General features: G+C 43.7%; 1 protein-coding gene across 1 annotated transcript in view; it reads right to left on the reverse strand.

Moving 5' to 3' along the window:
- Positions 1 to 1,221: 1,221 nt before the first annotated feature.
- Ent2 (Equilibrative nucleoside transporter 2) overlaps positions 1,222 to 23,713 on the reverse strand; it is a 50,364-nt gene continuing 27,872 nt past the window's right edge. The window contains exons 3-12 of the mRNA XM_080265441.1: positions 18,854 to 18,935; positions 16,110 to 16,246; positions 14,868 to 15,013; positions 14,329 to 14,414; positions 13,365 to 13,511; positions 12,545 to 12,719; positions 11,666 to 11,787; positions 11,154 to 11,356; positions 2,295 to 2,382; positions 1,222 to 1,830 (exon numbers count right to left, since the gene is read on the reverse strand). Of these exons, the coding sequence (XP_080121567.1) occupies positions 1,741 to 1,830; positions 2,295 to 2,382; positions 11,154 to 11,356; positions 11,666 to 11,787; positions 12,545 to 12,719; positions 13,365 to 13,511; positions 14,329 to 14,414; positions 14,868 to 15,013; positions 16,110 to 16,246; positions 18,854 to 18,935 (1,276 nt within the window). The 3' untranslated portion in view covers positions 1,222 to 1,740. The remainder of the gene's footprint in view (positions 1,831 to 2,294; positions 2,383 to 11,153; positions 11,357 to 11,665; positions 11,788 to 12,544; positions 12,720 to 13,364; positions 13,512 to 14,328; positions 14,415 to 14,867; positions 15,014 to 16,109; positions 16,247 to 18,853; positions 18,936 to 23,713) is intronic.

Below are 23,713 nucleotides of genomic sequence, written 5' to 3' on the forward strand. Positions count from 1 at the left end.
GTCTAAAGCTTAAAAAGACATTCAGGCAGCTTAAATATTTTTGGGCACATAGTTACTGTATCCCACCCCTCCCCCCTCCCCCCAAGGGTAAATATACATATAAACACGAGGCCTCAGTATTCACATGGACAGCCAGAGTCAAGAATATATCCCATTTTCTACCTTCATGTTTTGGGGGAAATGCCGAGAAAAGCACATGCATTTACAGCTTAAATAGTCATGCAATTGATCAGTCTTTCCTACACAGTGTTTATTATATCAAGGAAAAGATCAACATTCTTTCCTATGTTAGATATGTAGTGAAAAAATACCACAGAATGAGACCAGATTCTAGTTTCTGCATTCTCGTCTGCTTGACACCTCTTCCTTTGCAGTTTATTTTGCATACGACACCTTGGTATTGTTTCGTGTGGTATTTATGTCTTTTTTTAATACCAAACAACTGCATAACATATACAGAATTAACACACTATATGCAGAAATAAATGGTAAGGAGGAGGTGCTAGGTACTCTCCCTAATCGACAAGAATACAGTGCATATGTTACAAAAATCATGAAGCTTTTATAATCAGCATATATGCATCTCCACTATTATGTCCATCTGCGATCTCCTTTTTCCATACCAGTACAGTATATGTAATTCAGACTTAATACACTTTCTCACAGTAGTAGTGAAATGCAGACTTAATTCATGTACATGACTGATTTTTTTTTTTCATTCTGCATTAACCTATCCTGTCTTCGTTATTTTTCCATCTGCCTTCTCCTCTTTATGCTTCTTCCATCTACCTTCCCCTCTGTCTCTCTGTCTACCTGTCCCTGTCTGTTCTCTAGCTACCTTCCCATCTTTACCATCAACCTTCCCCTCCTTCTTTCTTAAGATATGCATTTCAGACCTCATCTCCCACACAACAGAAGTGAAATACAGAACAGGGACGATATTCATGAAGGCTCTTCCTGATTTCGCAATTTCCCAAACCATTACGTTTCGTTGTTTTTCCCATTAATTATTCACTCTGGTTTGGTTATGCAGTGTACACCTGCATGAATGGATATATAAATGCATAAACAAGCTATCATTTACAGGAAACTCTTGTTATATGTCAGCGAAGTCCTTTAAAGTAATGTAACTTTATGGCTCCAAAATATTATATCTCCCAGCCATTTGGTGCTATATATTAGGTAACCTGTAGGTACGGAAGAAATTATCAAGTGGGAATATATTAACAGTTTACAAAGAAATAAGAGTAACAACTGAAAAAACAGAATTTTTAAAAAAAGATGGTGAAAAAGAATTATCGTACACCACACCCTGAACCAATTTATGTGTTTTTAAGTTTATATTTTAAGTCTGTTCTTGCTAGTTCCAGACAGCTTTATTTTACACGAGATTTCTGAAGCTTGAGGCATTAGATATAGCCTCAATTAAAGCTCCGTCACAAAAAATTCATCCTGAATTGAGGAAAAGAATATCTGGTGCTTGCACAAATAACTGATGCTAACACTTAGATTGTTACTTCCCCAACTTCTCTGATAACCAAGTGCAGAATTATTTAAAATGAGAATCACGTTTCCACAGATATTCTCTATTAACTGACTGACGGATAAACTCGAGAAACTTCATGAATACTGCCCCTATACCCTTGACCTCTGGCTGTGTCATAACTATCGTATATAACTAGTTACTAGATTAACAAAAACACGCTCCCGCCTTCACCCCCACGCCGATTTCTGCTCCTCCTAGCTGAGTCGGTTGGTGCAGTTCCGGAATGGGATGTCATAGCCGGGGATTTCAAACTCAATGTTGGTCACTGCCAATGTGCATACCACCTACGGGGACAAAGAAAAAATGTTAACTGTATAGGAGGTTAATAACAGACTGCCAAAGAAAAAATGTTAACTGTACAGTATAGCAGGTTAATAATAGTGGTTTTCATACACCTATGGGGAAAAAATTGCCACCCCTTACAGGCTTAAGGTATCTGGCATTAGATAGACATTGTACATTCATTATAAACACATTAAACGTTTATTATAATCTCATTAAACATTATCACATTACTGACACTTGAGCATCTGTTTATTTATTACAGGTTCTTCAACATAAACAATAACTGAATAAACAGATCATTTATTCATATAGATAGACATTTATTTCTGACACTTGAGCATCTGTTTATTTATACAGGGTCTTCAGCATCTACAATAATTAAACAGATCACTCATTCAGCACTCATTAATACCATACTCCCTCTTATTACAGACTGCACCCGAACATGCACTTCTCCACCAACCTGGAATACAATGCCGATGAAGATGCCCGTAATGAGAGAGGCCGCTCCCATCATGCCAGCCACAGGGGCATACTCTGGCTCCACAGTTCTGCAATTGAAAGGATGATGTCACCACAATATATATATACAGTAAGACATCAGTGTATGTTGCCTTTATTTACCTATTTCTTTACCTTCTCTCTACTTATTCGTTTTTGATGTCCCCTTAATTTTGTCATGTTTTCAGTTAACCCCTTCAGTTCCCCTGAATTTGGCTCTTTATTAATTTATTTATTTACTTTTCTTAAGAGGGAACAATTTGCTGGTTTCTAGGCAATTGGTTTCTATAAATAATAATAATAATAAGATAAAAATACCTTCCTGTTGGAAGAGATGGCTGTAAATTAAATCCCTCCTCTTATCTTTTCTCTGCCATCAGCCTGCCCTCTCTCCGGTTTACACATCCCTGCCCCCCACTCATATAATAGCTACCTCTCCACCCCACCCCTCCATCTCAATCCCGGTCCCTCCCTCGCCTTCCCCTTTTTTAAATTCATTCTTACTACCACCAGGATAGATTTGATTATACTCTTTTTACTCCAGCTTGGCTTAATATTGCCATCTCTCCACCTTGAATACTTATTTATAGTAACAGATTAAAAGTAGAATATGAAGCTAATTTCGTCATCTGATTTCAACTTAGTATTAACTTTTCAAAATGGAGGTGCGGGTATACAGTTAAAAAATAAATAAATAAAAAATATAATTGTCAGCTTCATATTAATTCGTCACTCTAGAGATGTCATATACATACTTAAATTTATAATTATATAGATGAGAGGCCCTTGCTAAGTTGAATAAAATTTGTGTTGCAGCAGTGAGAGTAAACTAACCAAAAAGGTAGCAGGGATGCACAGGGTTAAGCACAGGATATTCCTCTTATAATTAGTTCAAAATATTCCTCTTACATTGATCATAACATTAAAAATATTCCTCTTTCAGTGAGTTAGAAGCTATATCCACTGAGGGTTAAAGGTTGGGATGTACCTGAGAGTGAGAAATATTCCTTTTTAATGGGAGTTAATTAGAAATATTAATCTTAAAACCATCGCCACTAAATCCTCTCAGTCCAGTAACGTCTCCTGTTTATGTGTTTCGTATCCCTACAGTTTTTATTCAAATTACAAGAGGCCTTTTGTCATGATGTAAGCAGTACTGTATTTTAGACTTAAGGACTTCAGGACTCCCTACGTGTCAGCAAGTGGGTTGGTGGAGGGTTAGTGCCCCTCCCCGTAAAACAAATAACTCACAAGTCAAATGGCCACCTCTTACGGGATTGTGGCGTCTGGCAATAGATAGAGGTAGATAGATAGACTTCAGGTTAAGTACTGTGTTTTGAAAGGTAAGTCTACAAGTGGACAGTACTGTGTTTTAAAGGGTAAGGCTTTAGCTCAAGAGATGACCTTGCTTGAGCCTCGTTTATTAAAGTGATGGCCAAACAGTACAGTTCTCACGTAGTCCATATATATATATTTGTTGCTGCTGCTTTTAGTCATTAACTGATAGCAGCCGTGGCTCAGTGGGTTAGAGCGCTCCGTTCTGACCAAAGGGTCGGGGGATCGAATCCACCCAAGGGTCATTGGTAGACATCAGGAAGGGCATCCGGTCATAAAATGCTACACGCTCCAAACCAGAGTCCTCTACCCAGGGGCAACGCCTTAGCCCTTATCCAAAAAAGGGGTACCTGGCGTAAAACTCACTCTTTATATTCTGGCATTGAAGTTATACCTACTCCCTATAAGTTTCAGTGCTACCCTCAGTATACTTCCTTATTACCTTCTCACTTTAAGCCAGTCAGTTGTACAAATTGTTAAAAAAAACAGAAAAAAAATGTCTTGAACCTGTTTTACTGAGTATAAAAGAAAGCTTAGAGCTGTAGGAGTATGCCTAATATTAAATCAGTATCTCATGGCTTTTGTTGTGATTTTAGGATTTCTGTCCAAATGAATAAAATAATCATAATAATTTTTCACTTAGAGAGGGCATTTTATAAAAATGAGAAAATCAACCCCAAAGTTAGAGAAGTGTCACACAAAATCTATAAGGGCTATCAAAGCAGGATTTTCAACCATATTGCTATGATCACTTGGCCGTAAATCTGTTCTCCTGGGATAAAGGAAGGACTGAGGAAAAGAATGGTATACCTAACTCCACATTGGCCGCGGTGGCGTTTCCTGCCTCATGCTAAACCACTCCTCATATACAGTATACCATCAACATCTCTGCCCCGTCACTGACACCGGCCAAGTTCACGCGTGACGACATGCATTCCACGTACTCTACTGGTTTGTAATTGCTTTTAAAGACCCATCATCGTCTGCAACACCGTCAACCTCTAACGGCAAGAGGCAAAGCTTGTCCCCTGTGATGAAGTACAAGTTAAAGGAACATGAGTGTGGTGTGCCACGTGGTGCACACGTCCAAATATGTGATATGAGGAAGACTACACTGCATGACAATATTAAGGCCAAGGAGAAAATAGAGGACACCTTTAAGAGGATCGAATATAAAGAAAAGGGCAGAACTGTCTATAGAATGAGGAAGACTGAAGGGCTGGACAAGGCAGAGCACAACTGGTACATGCAGCAGAGTATTGAGGGTGTCCCTGTATGGGGCCGCAATATCCAGCATGCTGCACGGTACCTTGCTGTGCACTTGAGGCACACGTTAAACGCAGTGTTGACTGGCTGTGGCTTCCAGAGGCATCATGGCATCATCAAACAAGGTCATAGCAGGTGAGCTCCTTAGTACTGATAGGATCCAGTAGAGCCTTTTGTTGACAACCGAAGGCACGTGATACAGGAGGACCTGCATCCATTCCACCTCTGCAGACTAGACAGGTTTATTTGGGCACTTGCTTCCATGAAACATACTGGCAGCACATGACGTTCTATCAACACCACGGCACAGGGTAACGAAGACCAGGATCTTAATCGTGGTCTGTGCAAATGCCGAAAGTTCTCTCACTGTCTTAAGCCTGTTGTGCTAGGAAAGAACAAGTGTCCCAGGGGCACGATGGGCATCAAAGACCACTTGACCATGTTACGAATAGAGTACCACGGGAATAATTGTGGTTTACTCAGGACCTGGACCCGTATTCTCGTTGGTCAAGAATGTTCCCTAGCTCTTCCCCAGCCCTTTATTTTTGGATCCAGCTGGTTAACATCATTTTGTACCTTACTTATGCAGAATATGGGGATATTAGAATGATTTAAGCAACATAGAAGATGACAGTAATGTATAATACGCCAAATAAATCACTTAGGTGTTAGGGAACTTCCTTAATCAACAAAAATGTGGGTCCAAGTGTATGAGTGGTACCTTCAGCCCTATATTTGTAGGCACCAGGTTGACTACAGCATCAAAGAACAGGATGTAAGGCACTGCTGCCTCTGCCCTCCCTGCCTGTACAACATCATTGATCCAGCAGCCCATGAATCAAGGCATAATCAAAAGAGCAAAAAGGTATACCAGCAGCCTATGTCTGACGCAGTGCCTTGTGGTGAGAGGATGGCGTGGATAACCCTGGCTAAAAAGATTCCTAAGGGAGGAAGATGCTTGAGAACTTCAAAAATTACAAAGTGTAGGATGGCTTGCTCTCCTGGGCCAAGGCATGGAAGCGAGTGCCATTAACCCGTGGATTGTGAGCCACAGCCCGGGCTTGGAAGTGCCGCATTGCAAGCCGCAACTCAGGCTGTGCTAACCTTCCAGTGGCCGTGCATCACTGCTAACTACTCCATCCCTACGCAAACTTATGCATGGCATCATGCAAACACGGCAGATGATGCCCTGGATGTTTATAATAAACAAAAACTAAAAATATTTTCTCTTTTTTCACTACTCCACCCATACGTAAACTTATGCATGGCGCTATGCAATTTTATTTATTTTTTATTTTTTATTAACCAAATGATACCCTGGATGTTTATCTTCAGATTTATAATAAAAACTCAAAAGAAAAAATCAATTTTTTTGCGCACCACAGGCTGGGATAATTGCTCAATCTACAGCTTTAAACATAAGTACGAGTAAATGGCTGGACAGGTCACAGGGCCTCCCCAAAGGGAACACCACCACCTTTGAAGGATTTGAGGCAACAGGGGTGGTAGGTGTGTTAACATCTGCTGGTAAAGGGAACACCAGCGTTGACAACCTGGATGAGTGGCTACATGAGGATAGAGAGGTATACCGGGGTACTTCCACATGACAGATGAAGAGGTAGCAACAGAGGTGCAAGCTCCTGAAGACGTTTAGGAAGAGAGGGAGCCAGTTGCCGGTACCAGAAGTGTTTGAGCCCTCTCTGGCAGCAGGCATGGATGCTGCTAATACTCTGCCCAGACTTATGGGGGAGGGGAGGAAGGTTTGTAAGGTGCTATGAGTAAGTACGATTGAAGGTTTGAAAGGTGCTATGAGTATGTACGAGTGAAGGTTTGTAAGGTGCTATGAGTATGTACAAGTGAAGGTTTGTAAGGTGCTATGAGTATGTACGAGTGAAGGTTTGAAAGGTGCTATGAGTATGTACGAGTGAAGGTTTGTAAGGTGCTATGAGTATGTACAAGTGAAGGTTTGTAAGGTGCTATGAGTATGTACGAGTGAAGGTTTGAAAGGTGCTATGAGTATGTACGAGTTACGAGACTCAAGTTGATGCATGAAAAGCAGACGAAAAAAGTGCAGCCTGAGATATCAGAATTCTTCAGGCCTACCCCAGCCAGCATGGGGGAGGCGGAAGCAGTACATTGTCAGAGTACAGTGACATTTCTGTGGCATGAGCTTCATCAGCCAGAGTTCCATCCCCCTCCTCCCAGGGAGATTCAGGCCCCAGCTGCTCTGTCTCTTCCCCCTCGTGTCAGTGGTGCCAAAAGTTACCCCAAAGCCACCTAGTGACTTCATTGACATGAGTTGAAAACTTCGTAAATAGTGAAGTTATGAAACGTGAATGTGGCCCAAGTAACGTATTGGATTAAATGGACTGTGTGGAAGTGAAAACAAACAAACAAACAAAAAAAAGTAATTACTGTACTGTTAAGTAAAATTTAGTGCATTGTACATATGGAGAGCACATGTCAGCCACTCTTCAAGCACACCGAGAAGAAAGGAAGGCACAGGGTAAATAAAAAACATTTCTTGTGTTTCCTTATCCGTTTATTACTATCTGTTGATGCTATAGTTATGTACTGCCATTTATCTATAATTTTTCAAAGAACATAGGCAAAACACTTACAGTAGTAAGACAGTCATTTTATAACTGGTCCTAGCTTTCTCTATCAAACTATTGGCTATATAAACCAGTGGGGGAGAGGACCAGTGGGGGAGAGGACCAGTGGGGGTGGTGCACCAGTGGGGGAAGGCTGGTTAGCCCCCCTCCAGGGGGGAAGGGGGACTAATCCCCTTCCAGTGGGGTGGGAAGTGGAACTAGTGCAGGAGGGTGGACTAGCCTCCTGTCCAGTGCAGGAGTGGGGCTAGCACCCATTCCCATGGTGACGGGATTGGGATCAATGGGGGATGATGAGTTAATCCCCTCCAGTGGGGGAGGGGTCTACACCCTGTTTAGTGGGGAGGGGAGTAGAGCCAGAGGGGATAGCTGGGCTAGTTTCCCTGCAGTAGGGTGGGGAGGGGGAGTTAGGTATATCAAACTAATTAGGAGGGAAAGGATAATCAGCCTTTCCCCCTTCATTAGTTTGATGTAGCTAACCCCTCCCCACTGGACGACTAGTATTTACCTCCCTACTGCAGGGAAGCTTGCCCACCTACACCCACTGGTTCTACTCCCTTCCCCACTGAAAAGGGTATAGACCCCCTCCCCAACTGGAGGGGGTTAGCTCACCCTCCCCCATTGACTCCAATCCCCTCATCATTGGAATGGAGACAGCCCCCCTCCCCCACTGGACAGGGGGCTGGCCCACCCTCTTGCACTGGTACCACTGGCAGGGGTCTAGTCCCTCTCCTCCAATGGAGGGGACTAGTCAGTTTTCCCTCACTGGTCCTTCATCCTCACTGGTCCCTCCCCCACTGGACCCCCACCCACCCCAGCTGAGCCCACATGTGGAGTGGGTGGGGGTGGATGGAGGTATAGTGGGGATGAGTGGAGGTATAGTGGGGATGAGTGGAGGTACAGTGAGGGTGGGTGGGGGTACAGTGGGGATGGGTGGGGGTACAGTGGGGGTGGGTGGGAGTCCTCCCACCCCTGCCATACCCCCACCCATCCCCCCTCTACCCTCATCCATCCCTGCTGCACCCCCACTCTACCTCCACTGGGCCCCCACTGTATCTCCATCCACCCCCACTGGACCCCCACTCACCCTCAGTGTGGGTGGGTGGGGGTAGAGCAGGGGTGAGTGGGGGTCTGGTAGGAGTGGGTGGGGGTACAGCAGGGGGTTGGTGGGGGTAGTGTACCCCACCCACCCTCACTGTACTGCCACCCATCCCTCTGCTGGTCCCCCACTGTACCCCCACGCACCCCTGCTGTACCCTCACCCACCCCTGCTGCACCCCCACACCCACACCCACTGGACCCCCACCCACCCAAACTGAGGGTGGGTGGGAATACAGCAGGTGTAGGTAGGGGTACAGTGGGGGTGGGTGAGGGTACAGAGGGGGTCTAGCAAGGGTGGGTGGGGGTACAGCAGGGGGTGGGTGGGGGATCCAGTAGGGGTGGATGGGGATAGAGTACCCCACCCACCCTCACTACTGCCACCCACCCCTGCAGTGCCCCCACCCATCCTACTAAGCCCCTACCCATCCCTACTGTATCCCCACCCACCCCTGCTGCACCCCCACCCACCATCCCCCACTGGTCCTCCACCCACCCCCACTGTATCCCCACCCACCCCCACTGGACCCCCACCCACCCCCCTGTATCCCCACCCCCCTTCTAGACCCCCACCCACCCCCCCTGTATACCCACACACCCTTGCTGGACTCCCACCCACCCCTACTGAACTCCCACCCACCCTTGCTGGACCCCACCCATCCCCACTGGCCCCCCCCCCACCCCCCTGTATCCCCACCACCCCCTGCTTAACCCCCACCCACCCCCCTGTAGCCCCACCCACCCTTGCTGGACCCCCACCCATCCCTGATATACCCCCATCCATCCCCACTGTACCCCCACCCATCCCTGATATACCCCCATCCATCCCCACTGTACCCCCACCCATCCCTGATATACCCCCACCCATCCCTGATATACCCCCATCCATCCCCACTGTACCCCCACCCATCCCTGATATACCCCCATCCATCCACACTGTACCCCCACCCATCCCCACTGGACTCCCCACCCATCCCTGCTGGTCCCCCACTGGACCATAACCCACCCACTCCACTGGTCCCTGATCCACCCCCACTTCAGCCCCACCCAACACCACTGTACCTCCACCCACCCTCCACTGGACCCCCACCCACCCCCCCACTGGTCCACCACCCCCACTGAATTCCCTCCCCCACAATGTCCCCCACCTCCACTGCACCCTACACCGCCAGTGGACTCCACCCCCACTGGACCACCACTCCCACTGGCCTCCCCACACCTACTAGACCCCCTCCCCAACTAGTCCAGCACTCCCACTGGACTCCCTACCCCTACTAGACTACCTCCCCCACAGGTCCACCAATCTCACTGGACCCCCTCCCCCACTGGTACCCTTCCCCCACTGAACCCCCTCCCTCACTATTGCCCCACTCCCTCTAGTTCCACTCCCCATTATTACCCCACCCACACTGGACACTCTTCCCCATCATTACCCCACCCACACTGGACACCCTTCCCCATCATTACCCCACCCACACTGGACACCCTTCCCCATTAAAACCCCACCCACACTGGACACCCCCACTATTACCCCACCCACAATGGTCCCCCTCCCCCCGGCAGAAGTAATTAAATCCCTCACACAAATAATTAATCAATTATATAATTAAGACAAATTAATATAAAATTGTAACACTGATGATTTAATGTTTATTTCTTGCATTTTAAAATAAATATTATTTTAATGTTCACAAACCACCCTGATCATGACAAAAAACACACATACTTCTCATAAACGTTTATCATTATACTTTACTAATTTCTCGTGCAGTTCGAATTTCTATCTATCTATCTATCTATCTATAGCCCGACGCCCTAATCCCGCAAAGGGTGGCCGCAGACAAAACGCCTCCAAGTCACTCTGTCACCCACCATTTGACTCCCCTCCCCCCAACTCACCCCCCCCTTCCTCAAATATAGCCAATGTGCAACAACAGTGTAACACTTTTACAAGACACACATTTGCCCCCTTGAACTTGAGTAACCGGGTGATTGATTAGCAACTGTGAAGGAGTGGTAATTAAGAGGGAGTCTGGCAGGAAAGGGTGAGGTAGTGTCCATAAAAAAAAAAAAAAAATAATAATAATAATAATAATAATAATAATAAAAAATAAGGAAAATTACTGGGAGAAAATAAAGGGCTGGGGGAACCAAATTTATCTGTCATGTGACCATGTATCAGAGGGAAACTAAAAACTTCACGAGAAACCATAAGGATGGCTTTGAGTTAAATTTTTTGTCATTACAGGTGGTTGAGAGGAATGCCAGTGGCTCTGATGCATCCAAGCTGCCTGGTAATACAAGCATCCCCAAGCAACCTCACTAACCCCCAAAAAAGGAGAGTGGTGGACTGCTGAAGAAGGGCAGTTTCAGTCTTCAGTCCTCCAGGCTTATGTCAGATGAGTGTGGAACCACCACATCATCATTCCAGACTGCAACTTCAGGCTTCAGAGTACCAGGTTCACAATCAAATGAGCCTGGGTCCAGAGCATCATCTTCATTAGACCTACCTGGGACAGTACATCATAGCAAGGGAGGAGTAGTAGCCGGAGGTGAGCCCCAGGACCACCGCCAGGGTCCAGAATATCCAGTCCGAGTCAATCAGCACTGGCATGGTCCTCGGCACGTTGATTGGGTAGTAGTGGCAGAAGACAAAGGCGGGGATGAGCAACACACGCAGCAGCACGGGAATGCACAAGTATTTTGGTCCAGGCTGTGGCAAAGGTGTAAAAATTAAGTGTCATGTTATACTTTTAAGTTAGGACTCCCCCCTACTAACTCTACCTAAATAGTTATACTGTATTAATACACCAAGAATCAAAATCACCTTCGAGACTTTTCAAATGGAAGGAATTAGATATAGCCTTCATTAACCCTTTCACTACTAAAAGGTCTGTCCTAAACCAAATAAAATCATGTGGTGGAAGAAACAATAAAATTAAAAACACCAGTACAGCACTGAACTTAGTTTAAATAACAAGATACCTGCAGTATGTAAAGGAAATATCAAGTATCTACATACCCAAGTGAAGAGTCCAGGCAGCATATTGCCGAACATAGCAAACAGATTGAAGGTGAGGAAACAAGTCACTGCCTGAAAGTAGTGTGGCGGCACTGGGAAATTCTCATCAACCCGGCATGTGTCTGTGGGACAAGGGAAAACTATCAGAAGTTGTCAAAGTTTATAGTTTGCACTACACACACACACAACTTAGTAAGTTGTTTGGGCACCTTTAACCCTCGCCAAGCTGCAGACTCATAGGACGCACAGTGAATTGGTTTGCATGGGCCAAGTTGTAAACCTCATACAGTCCAAATTATGGTTATAAAACAAAGACTGGGGTGCTAAACTACCTTACAAAGAATCAGCCTGGCAGGGGTTAAGATAGGTGTTCTTAACTGCGGGTTTCCCTCCCTCCAGTGGGTCACACATAGGTTAGGTGCACTTTAGGATGATTTAAAGACCAAGACTGTATTGCTGTATATCCCAATTTCTGGAATAAACTATTAATACTGCAGCAATAAATTGTTTTTTATTAGTAGTAGCTGTATGTATCTATCCTTCAATCTCTTATTACCCCACCTTCAGCATTGGAGAGCCCACAATATGCAAGTACACCTTTCCAAATATATATATATGTAACTGGGTAGTGAAGCAGCATAGTTATATCAGTGCCACCACACAAAGGCAGTCCTTTCATGCACCAGGAGCAACAAGCACAAAAATCACCATACTGAAAGGTTTAACAAATCAAATGAGTAGCAGAGAGCAGTGTATATGTTGGGGGGAGGGCAGCAAAATGGCAGGGGACAGGGTGGCATGGAGGCGATTTGTTTGTGGCCACCCCTTAGAGGTTTAAGGCATTTGGCTATAGAGAGATTGATAGATGGATAGACCAACCAGCAAGCACCGCAGGGAAGACAGCCAACGTGACGAAGAAGACCATGAACACGTTGAAGAGCTGAGGGAAGGCTTTTCTGAACACATGCCAGTAGGGTATTCTCGGCCGCCCTATGTCACGCTTGCCTGCCCTCTTCGCCCGCTCATGTAGGGCTTCATGGTAGCGGTAGAAGCGCTGTGGGTAAAGATAAGTATTAGTTCATCCAGATTCTTTGGCCTGTATTCTCATCAGTTAAAGTCCCCTAACATCTTTTCCTAAGTGATTTATATTCCTTATTTCTCTTTTCCATCCTCTGCTGTGTTACTTAAATCATTCCTAAGTGATTTATTTTACTTATTACTCCTTGCCATCCTCTTCCATGTTACTTAAATCATCCTAACATCGCCATACTCTGCATAAGTAACGTACAAAAAGATATTAACCAGCCATATCCAAGAGAAGCTGAAGGATGGAAAACTTGAACAGCATTCTTGATTAAATGGGGGCCACACACTCATTCCCTCACCATTCCAGCCCTCAGAATCCTACCTCCATCTGTGATACGGATTCAAGTAACAAAAAAAATACAGGAATTTATACTGGGTGGAAGGGGAGAGAGGGAGGACGAGACCAAGGATGAGATGGAGGGATGGAGTGGAGGTATAAGAAGGGGGCGAGACCGAGGATGGGATGGAGGGATGGAGTGGAGAGGTATGTGAGAGACAGAGGGAGAGCACAAAAATGGCAGGGGGCCAGGGCGACACGGAGGCGATTTGCTTGTGGCCACCCCTTATGGGATTAAGGCATCTGGTTAAAGATACAGATAGACTTTACACTCACATTAAGAGGCAAGGCAAAGTAGGTATCAAAGCATGCCAGGAGAACGAAGAGAGCGGTGATGAAGTAGTAGATGGCTGACGTCCGAATATTGGGGGCCATCGCAATTGCCACAATGTTGATGATGGCTGTGAAGGTACCGCTGATGTTCTGAGGAAGGAAGTGAATATTAGAGCAAAAAAGAACGCATATGAGACAGGGAGAGAAACTGTAAATCATTCAGGAATATCCCTTATATAACCTAAAGAGACAGAAACTGTAAATCATTCAGGAATATCCCTTATATAACGTAAGATTTTTCCATGACACTGCTTGGCTCTTGTAATGATATATGATCCTGTCCTGCACTACTCAAAAAATAATCAACTCAGCTGCTTTACTGTCTTTGTTTCTAGTAAATCTCTAGCTGCATTAATGTCCAACTACCTTACTGTCATCATTTCTAGTAAATACACACCACATTAAATCACCGACAGACAGTTGCAAAGGGTCGCCTGGTTCACATACTGTACTGTGCGCATGCCAATTTACAGCAATCAAGGCACTTTGAATGTACATACTTTTAAAAACTGTAAGTATTTGAATCTATATACTTTTAAAAACTTTAAGTATTTACATAACCAATCATCATCATCATCATCCGGACCTCCTTTCCCACCCTAGGGCAGGGTGAGGAGTTGCAATATCCAGACAGCCCAAATTTGCCCAATCCAAAAGGCCACACTTCCATTCACTCACCATGCAAACCCCTGGAATCCTGGCTCTATCTGATACATCAAAAACATTCACCATGTACTGTAGCTTCACATAAAAATATATCCATCCATCCATCCAATCCTACATTGCCCCATGAGGAGTGTAGGAGCCCGGGGCTAGGCAAGTTGGTCCTGACATTTAAGATGAGAGTGAATATATAAAGAAAATAATTCACCTGCTGAAAAGTGATAAGGAATGGTCAAATACTCACAGATCCGAGTACGACAGCACCGGTGTAGGAGAAGGGTAGTCGTGCCGCCATACCATACACTGTGTTCTGGTATATTCCATTAGCAACTGTGGAGAAAATGTTTTATATTGGACACTGGCTGCTTCATCTCTTATCACCACTACCATCACCACCACCACCACCACCACCACCACCATTACATATCACTTTCATCACTGTCATCACCACTGCACTGCTACCACAATCACAATCATCATCATCATCACTGTCAGCATCATCCCATCATCATCTTTATCCCACAGGAAACTCTGACAAGAAGGTGTTGCATACACTATTTTACACCATATATAAACTCGTATCTGTCCTTTCATCATCATTATCATTCACTGGGAACATTATCATCCTCAGGTAGGGAAGGGTAGGATCCAGAATGCAAGAAAAAACAACAGACTGAGATACTAACCAAAATTTTTCCGAGCCACACACTCATTCACTCACCCTTCAAGCCCCTGGAATCCACTAATAGGAAATAAAATGACCTGAAGCTACGAGTCACTCACTGTTCAGGATGACGACCGATATGATGGTAATCCAGAAGAACACAGCGGTCCATTCTGAGGAGTCGATCATGGCCAGGATGACGGTGAAGACGAAGATGATGACCTCGACGATGATGCTCCACACTATCCTCGTTGTCAGGTTCCCTCTGAAAAAGAAGTTTGTTAAGGAGTTAAAAAGAGGAGGAAGAAAGATGAGAAAGAAGAAAAAAGTGGGAAAGAAAGAAGTGAGAAAGAAGAAAAAATATGTTAAATAGAAGTTAAAGGAGGAAAAGAAGGTATGAAAGAAGAAAATGGTGGGAAAAGAAAAAAAAGAGTTAAAAGAAGAGGAAAAACGATGAGAAAGAAGGAAAACAAAGGGTTAGAAAGAAGAAAAACAAGGGAGAAAGAAGTAAAACAAGGGAGAGAGAGGAAAAACAAGCGAGAAAGAATTAAAACAAGGGAGAGAGAAGAAAAACAAGCGAGAGAGAGAAGTAAAACAAGTGAGAGAGAAGAAAAACAAGGGAGAAAGAAGAAAAAAAAAGGGAGAAAGAATTAAAACAAGGGAGAAAGAAGAAAAACAAGGGAGAAAAAGAAAGTAAGAAGAATATGGAGAGAAAGAAGAAAAACAAGTGAGAGAGAAGAAAAAAAGGTGAGAAAGAAGAAAAAAGTGAGAACAAAGAAAGAAAAAGCGTGAAGGAAGAAAAAAGAGAAAGAAGAAAAGGTGAGAAGAAAAAAGTGAAAGAAGAAAAAGATGAAACGAAAAAAAAAAACAGAAGAAAAGTTACTTATAAATAAAAAATAAAGTTTAAAAAAAAAAAAGTTTGTTTATACCTGGCTGCATGAATCCTGTTTTTGTTTATTTTTGGCAAACATATATTTTAGCTTGAATAAACCTTGAATCCAGTGTTTTATCTTTCACTTTTCTCTTTATTTACGTATCCCTTATTTCATGCTACCTTCCTCCATTTTTATTTAGCATGGGGTACACTTGCTGTGCTGGAGGGGTTAGGTATGGTGTCGCCCTGTCCCCTGCCATTACAATCCCCTCCCCCCAACTTAAATCCCCTTCTCTCGTATACCTCTCCACTCATGCTGTCCTTGTAGCTCAAGTATCTATCTATAGCCAGACACCCCAATCTCAAATCACCTCCATGTCACCCTGTCCCCTGCCCATTTTCTCCCCTCAAAATATACCCCCTTTCTCTCATATACCTCTCCACTCCATCCTTCTAATACCTCAAGACCTCTTCCCCAAGTACTTACCCCATCTGTATAAATATGTTCAGCCAGTTGAACAAGACATTAGGGATTTGGGACGCGTAGCCAATGTAGGGAAGGAAGTTTGTGGAGTACGATGCCCGCTCCCCGGACTCATCCAGCAGCTTGTAGTCCACGAAATACTGAAACGGGAGACGTGGTTAGGTTGTGATGGGGGTTACGGTTTGTTATAGGTAGATAAAGACGAAACGAATCATCATCATCATCATTACATCATCTCTATCACTAATCATCATCATTCTCATATCATCATCACCCTACTTCCCACTACAGTCACTCCCTACCACTACATGTACGGTTTAGTCTTATTCAACTCAGTGAGCCTCCCGTAAGCTCAACAAAACCACCTGGAGTTTGCAGTAATAATAATAATAATAATAATAATAATATTTACAAGGGCTCCAACATGATTGCACGCGTCGGCCTTAGTCACCTAATGGCAGCTCTCCATGCTACTCAATCTCTGGCTCCCTAGTCAGTCCCTAATCCCTGAGGTCACACTCTATGACCTCATCCCAGGTCTTTTTTGGTCTGCCTCTCACAACACTACCCTCGACATTCACACCTCTCACCTTTCTGCACCCAACTGCCATCCTCCATCCTCTCAGCATGTCCAAACCATCTCAGTTTACCCCTCCTCATCACAACACCAATATTTTCAAGTTCCATCATTTAATATACTGATGTCTTTCTGTTAACCTGCCTTCTAGCTAACAGATTATTTCATTCAGCATAGAAAACGTTCATAAGAGTGAAAGGATTAAAAAAAGGTAGTACCCAATGCTTTTCAAAAACTCTGTTCGATGCTGAGTAGAAATGTCATGTGCTATAATCTTTTTACTTTAACTTTGCCTAACACAGCTATCTGTCCATCTTGAATGCTGAGCTGTGGCAGAAGATTAAGACTAGACTATGATGCTATACCGTTTATACTCTAGCCTGCCCCAGATTTTCATCCTTTTGCAGCTTATTCCGTGCAGCTCAGTGGCGGAAAAAGGCAATGTTACAGCTCTACGTCGTTTCTTTTGCACTGCCTCGTGACGTGCTTCATATGTCTGCATTAATGTATTCTATTAGGTCAGCATTCATGATGGACAATAAGCAATTTTAAGCCAAGTTTGTGTAAAAAGAGTACAATCACAAAGAAGTGCTGCAGAAAGGATGCAGAGCCACTGGATTGTCTTTCTGACTACCTAGCTATGTGAAATACGTTACTGAAGGACAAAAATCTGGGCCAGTATATTATTATTTATTTATTTTAATGCAGAAAAGAAGGAACAATAGGACAGAAGTCTGCAAACTTGTTCCCTCTGAGAAACAAAAACAAGATGAGAGCTAAATTAAGGAAAATGAACCATTGCAAGAGTTATAATAGGTCATTAGATTGAAAGGAGCAACATGACAAATGGAAATAAAGTACACTCCGATCTTTCCAAAGGCAATATGGAATTCGTACAGCAATACCAGCAACGCAACCAGTAATACTGCCGACATGCTGCAATATTCCTGGATGGCAATAAATAACTTTTCCCCCCGCGTCGCACAGGCCTGTGAAATATGCAGCGTTTAATCTGTCACATGCCTCCCTCAGCCCGACAGGTCCAGCCGGTGGGAGGAAGAGAAAACCAGAGAAACAGCTTGTTGAACTATGCAGCTGTACAGAAAGTCCTTGTTGTATTCTCTGCCTTCCTCCCTACCTCTCTTTCTTTCCCTCTCCCTACCTCTCTCTCTCTCTCTCTCTCCCTCTTCCTCTTTTTCTCTCCCTCCCTCTTTCCCTCTCAAGACTGGAGGGGAAAGCTTACATAAAAAAATATTAGAGATGTAAAGAATAGAAGCTCGGATGGTTTGGACATGTTGAGAAATATTACACGATGCTCACTACCACGCACACACCATTTTGTTCAATATTAACCAGATGGTGTGTTGCTGTCACATCTAACTATGGTGCTGCTCTCGGCTCATGCATTTTTAACACCGAACGTAATAACAGTAATAGCTTGAAACCACACACAAACACACACACACACACACACACACACACACACACACACACATGCTGCCATCCTGTTTCGTTATCTTTTCTGTTATTTTGCAACTCTAATGCACTTTCTACCCTCACTTACAGCAATTATAAAAGTTGTAGTGGTTTGTAAAGCTTTTTGCACTGTAATTGACTATACTCTGTTCAAAAATATAACTTTCCACACACACACACACACACACACACACAAATCAGTTTTACAGCTTGCAATGGAACTTTATTAGGCAACTTTTCTTCAATTAACTGCAAACTGATAACAAAAAGAGCCACCAGGATTTTTTATGCATAAAGAAAGAACCCAAGGCTGAGTTTGCAGTACCAGGTGCGAGAGAGAGAGAGAGAAATCCTAGGACCTATCAGCAACACATAGAGCTTACTAAACTTATATTTAGTGCAATTATTACTTATCATTACTTACAGCTTACTACACTTATGACGTTCAATCGTATTATTACTGATTACAGCTTACGACACTTACATTGTTGGTATTATTACTCATTACTTACAATTTACTAGACTTATAATGTTCAGTGGCATTAATCCTTATTACTTACAACTTACTCCTACGTGTCAAGTGGATTGGTGGAGCGTTAGTGCCCCTCCCTGTAAAACAATTAACTCTAAGCCCTTGGCCACCCCGTTTGGGATACATGGCGTCTGGCAATGGATGGATGGATGGATTACTTACATTCTTGGCAGTGATGAACATATTCCAAGGCATGAGGGTTCCCACGCCATGTAAAACCAGCGTCAGAAACACCAGCTTGTATCTGCAACACAAACACTGCATCTTAGTCCGGTGTTGCATGAAATGGGGAGAAAATAAAATGGCTGAATATAAGGATGACCGTAATTCAGTGACAGGCCATGAGGATGATACATAAAATACGATGACAAAAACATGGATGACAATAACCTTAAGCGAACTCAAGTGATTGCAACAATTTTAAATCACCAAACTCGTACTAAAGGATAAATAACGGGGAAATATGATGATAAAAATCCATCAGACTAAATAACAATAACGCTCGCCTGACGATGCCTGCGATTTGAAGTATTTCGTATTACGGGCATCATACTTACCGGTCAGGCGGCCCCGGTTCCTCTTCCTCGGGGCTGAAGTGGAGCGGGGTAAGGGCTGTGGGTTCCAGGGGCTGATCGTGGGTCGTAGATAAGGTGGGGTCTGGCGGGGGCTCCCAATTGGGGTCTGAAAGGGCTGGGTGGCGCTGTCGTGGGTGTGGGGATGGGGAGCCGCCAGGAGTGTTCACGCGGGAGAGATCTTCAACGGAGGCGAGGGGGGCGGTTAGTTGATCCCCTTCGCTATACATATTTATAGTGGCGGGCATTTTGGTGGTGTCTGGTTAATTTGTGGGTGTGGAAGGTTTATTTAGTGACTTTCTCTAGTTAGCTGTGGCGTGGTGGTGTTTAGTTATGGAGGTGGTGCGGCTCTGAGTTACGTACGTGTGGTTGTATCTGACCCTGGTATGTGGTATGGTATGATCCTTTCTAACTGGCTATGGGTGGTCGTTCTGGTTGTCTGGTTAATTTGTGGTTGTGGTGGCTTTATTGGGTGATGGTCTGGCCCTTCTGGAGTGGTAGAATTAACTAATGATGGTAATATTTGACTTCATGAGGTTGTGGCAGGTGATGGTGTGGTATCGTCCAAGGCTACGTGCGGTACTGTCTAGCTGTCCTATGTGGGTTTAAATTATTGTTTTTATTCCTTTCTATTTAACTCTGGGGTGGCAGTGTTTACATGTGATGGCGAGATTTTGACCTGAGGGATATGTGGTTTGTATCTGGTTGTGGTAGGATATTTACGGTAATCCTAAATGACGTTTGTACTGTATTTGTCAGTGTAGGCTGAGGTGATAGCTGTGTGGTTAATAGTCTGGCGTGGTGGTAGCAGTTGCGTGGATGGTATGATGTGGTAGTTGTGGTGCTGGTCGGCTGGGTATTTGTGGTGGCTGTGGTGGTGGTGGTAGTTTTGCTGTCTCTTACGGTGGCAGTGACAACCAAAATCTGACAACTAACAACAGTGGCAGAGTCTGATGATAAAACTGACAACAATTCTAGTGGTGTTAGTGGATGTTGGCAATGCCTGAGGTAGCTGGTGGCAGGTACTGTGAGGTGAGTGTTGGCAGACCATGTGTATCAGTGCAGGGAACTACAGAAAAAATAATGATAATTTGAACTAGTAACAACTTCTGAAAAAAACTCTGATAGATAAAGAGGAGGAAAATAATAGATAAAAAAGACTAAGATGTAGATAGGAAATAAAACAGACGTTGGCAATGTTGGAAGGACTTTGAAGATATATCAGAAAGGGGTAACTTCTGTGAATTGTTGGCAGGAAGGTGGAAATTAACTTCTGCTTGAGCTAATTCGTACAAACTGTTGGCAGAGGTAGAAAAAATGTTGGCAGAATGGTAGGAGAAAGCAGAACAGTTGAAAAAAGTGTTGGCAGAACCGCAGTGTTGTCAGAAGTGAAAAAGAATAATTGTTGGCAGAAGGATGGGAGGGTATATTCACACTAACTAGCTGTTGGAAGGTTGGCAGGACGGTGGTAATGTTGGCAGGATATATGAGGTGTTAAAACTATATCTAAGCTAGCAAAGGGGGTGTTTCACTGTTGGCACGGTGCTGTCAGATGTTGGCAGGAATCTAACTTTATTTAATTAATTTTTTGTACAAGTAATTCTACGACCCTGTTGGAAAAGTTGTCAGAGATGTGGAGTAACATATGTAGTGTTGTCAAAGTTGTCAGAGATGTGGAGAGTAATGTATGTAGTGTTGGCAAAGTTTGGTGTTGGCAGTACGGAGGTTTATAACAATTTAATAATCTCACATCTACCAGGAGTTGGCAGGTGACTCAAGTGTTGGCAGAATGAAATGTGTTGGCAAACTATACCGTAATAAGGACTGCAAAATATGTTGGCAGTATAGACCTTTGTGTTGGCAGAATATGGTCAGTGTTGGCAGGATATAACCAGTGTTGGCAGAATATAATCCGTGTTGGCAGTATGTGTTGGCAGAATCAAATGTTTTCAATATGTGATGGCAGATTAGAATCAGTGTTGTCAGTATGTGTTGGCAGATTAGAATCAGTGTTGTCAGTATGTATTGGCAGATTAGTCAGTGTTGGCAGGATATAATTTAGAGTCTCTCCAGTGTTGGCAATCCGGTCCAGCGTTGGCAGGGGGGTTGGCAGATGACGGTTACCGTTGGCAGGAGTTGGCAATGGGCGGGACGGTGGCAGGAGGGAAGCGGTGTTGCCAGCTGGTGTCAGATTATGGGGGAAATTGACAACATGGCGCCACACTCAGCAATACACGACATTCAAATCCACTTTTAAATTCTTCTCATCTACCGTTTACATTTCAAATATTCTTTCGCCTCACTACATTCATCTTTTCTCTCTCTTTTCAAATTTAAGTTAGCTTTCTTTCTTTCTTTCTTTTTTTTTTGCATAAACTTTCGTGGCTTTTTTCTTTCCTTTCACCACATTCGTTTTTTTGAACGGCTTAATATTTCACTTTTTTTTTCGTTCAAGTACCAAGCAATGTTTATGTGGTTTTTCATATATTAATTCTGACGTTTGTTGGGGGGTTCATATGTGTTAAATACGAGTTTCCTTAATTTTCATCTAATTATTACACGTTTCTCTAGCTTTCATCAATAAATATTTTCTCTGGTTATTCACATCCTCAGTAACTCAATTTATCCGTCCGTCTCTCTCTCTCTCTCTCTCTCTCTCTCTCTCTCAAAATGCCGACCGTTTCTCCAATTCCTTCATATATTTTCACTCAACTGGCTATCTTCTTCCACGTTTCACTTCACATATATTCGTTCAATTTCAAAATACATTGCGCCATTAATTCCACCTTCTTCGTTAATGTCCTCCGTTCTTCTCTACCTTTTCAAACTGAATTGAAATATATTTAAAAAAACTGCTTTGATTTGGGAATATGCTGATAATAAATATAATGAAACAGATGTCCTCAAACGTAATAATAATAATAATAGTAATGAAGAAAGTAGTAATAGTAGTTAGAAGAATCACCATCATCTTTATTTTTATTATTATTATTATTATTATTATTATTATGAGAGTGATATAAGTGAAACAGTCAAGGTGTATCCGCAGAGTTCAGTAAAGTATAAATAAATGAATTACTTATATACTTCTATTTACCCTAACTTGAAAGAGAGAGAGACAGAGAGAGAGAGAGAGAGAGAGATGGTGATGGATGATGAACGATTGGCCGGAAGAGAAACAGGAAGGAAGGAAGGACAGAAGGAGGAATAGATGAGGGATGGAATGAGGAAGCAAAGAGGGGAGGGAAGGAGAGAGGAATGAATGAGGGAAGGAAAGGAGGAAGGAAGGAGGAATGAAGAAGAGGGAAAGAGGGGAGGGACGAAAGAAAGGAAGAAGGAAGGAAGGAAGGGAAGAGAGGGAGGGAGGGAAGGAAGAAAGGAATGAGAGAAATGAAGACTGGAAGGAAGGAAGGAAGGAAGAATGGAAGGAAGGAAGGAGGGAGAGGAATGGAGAAGTACGGGAGAGAAGAGTGAAAAATATAGGGATAAAGTAGAGATTATCCCTCTCTCTCTCTCTCTCTCTAACAACACCTAATTAACTTTCCCTCTTTCTTTCCCCACCCACCTCTCTCTCTCTCTCTCTCTCTCTCGTTACTTATCTTTCCATTACACGAGCAGATTTAACGAGTAAGAAAATTGTCGTACACACACACACACACACACCTAAAACTCTCTCTCTCTCTCTCTCTCTCTCTCTCTCTCTCTCTCTCATAAAAATGCCAGCTGTAGTACTATAAATGGTGGTAGTGGTAGTTGTGGTAGCGATGGTGGTGGTTGTGTAGACTATATTGTAATGTTGGTGGTGGTTGAGGTAGTTGTGGTAATTGTGGTAGCGATGGTGGTGGTTGTGGGGGTTGTACTGTGGTTGTAATGTTGGTAGTTGTGGTACTTGTGGTAATAGTGGTAGTGGCGGTAACTGTGGTGGTAGTGCTGGTAAGTGTGGTAGTAGTAGTGGTAAGTGTGGTGGTAGTGCTGGTACTTGTGGTAAACAGATCTAGGAAATAATTCCACTTGTAAAAGAAAGAGAGAGAGAGAGAGAGAGAGAGAGAATTAGTGCTGTGTGTGTGTGTGTGTGTGTGTGTGTGTGTGTGTGTTTTATCACCTTGCAATTTTCTTTCTCATTAAACCCACTCTATGGGGAAAAATAATGAGAGAGAGAGAGAGAGAGAGAGAGAGAGAGAGAGAGAGAGAGAGAGAGAGAGAGAGAAAGATAGAGGGAGGGGCAGGAGAGGGGGGGAAGGGGGAGGGAATGAGAAGAAGAAGAGGGAGGGAGGGAGGGAGGAAGAATGAGAGTGGAGGTAAAGAATGAGGGAGGAGGGAGGGAGGGACGACGGAGAGAGAGAGAGAGGGAGGAAAAAGCGAGGAAGGAAAAGTGAGAGGAGGAGGGAGGGAGAGAGAAGAGCGAGAGAGAGAGGGAGGGGGAAAGGGAAGGGAAGAGAGAGAGAGAGAG

This window comes from Coenobita brevimanus, chromosome 2, assembly GCF_032717465.1.
Source record: "Coenobita brevimanus isolate Jiangsu-jjx chromosome 2, ASM3271746v2, whole genome shotgun sequence".
NCBI lineage: Eukaryota > Metazoa > Arthropoda > Malacostraca > Decapoda > Coenobitidae > Coenobita > Coenobita brevimanus.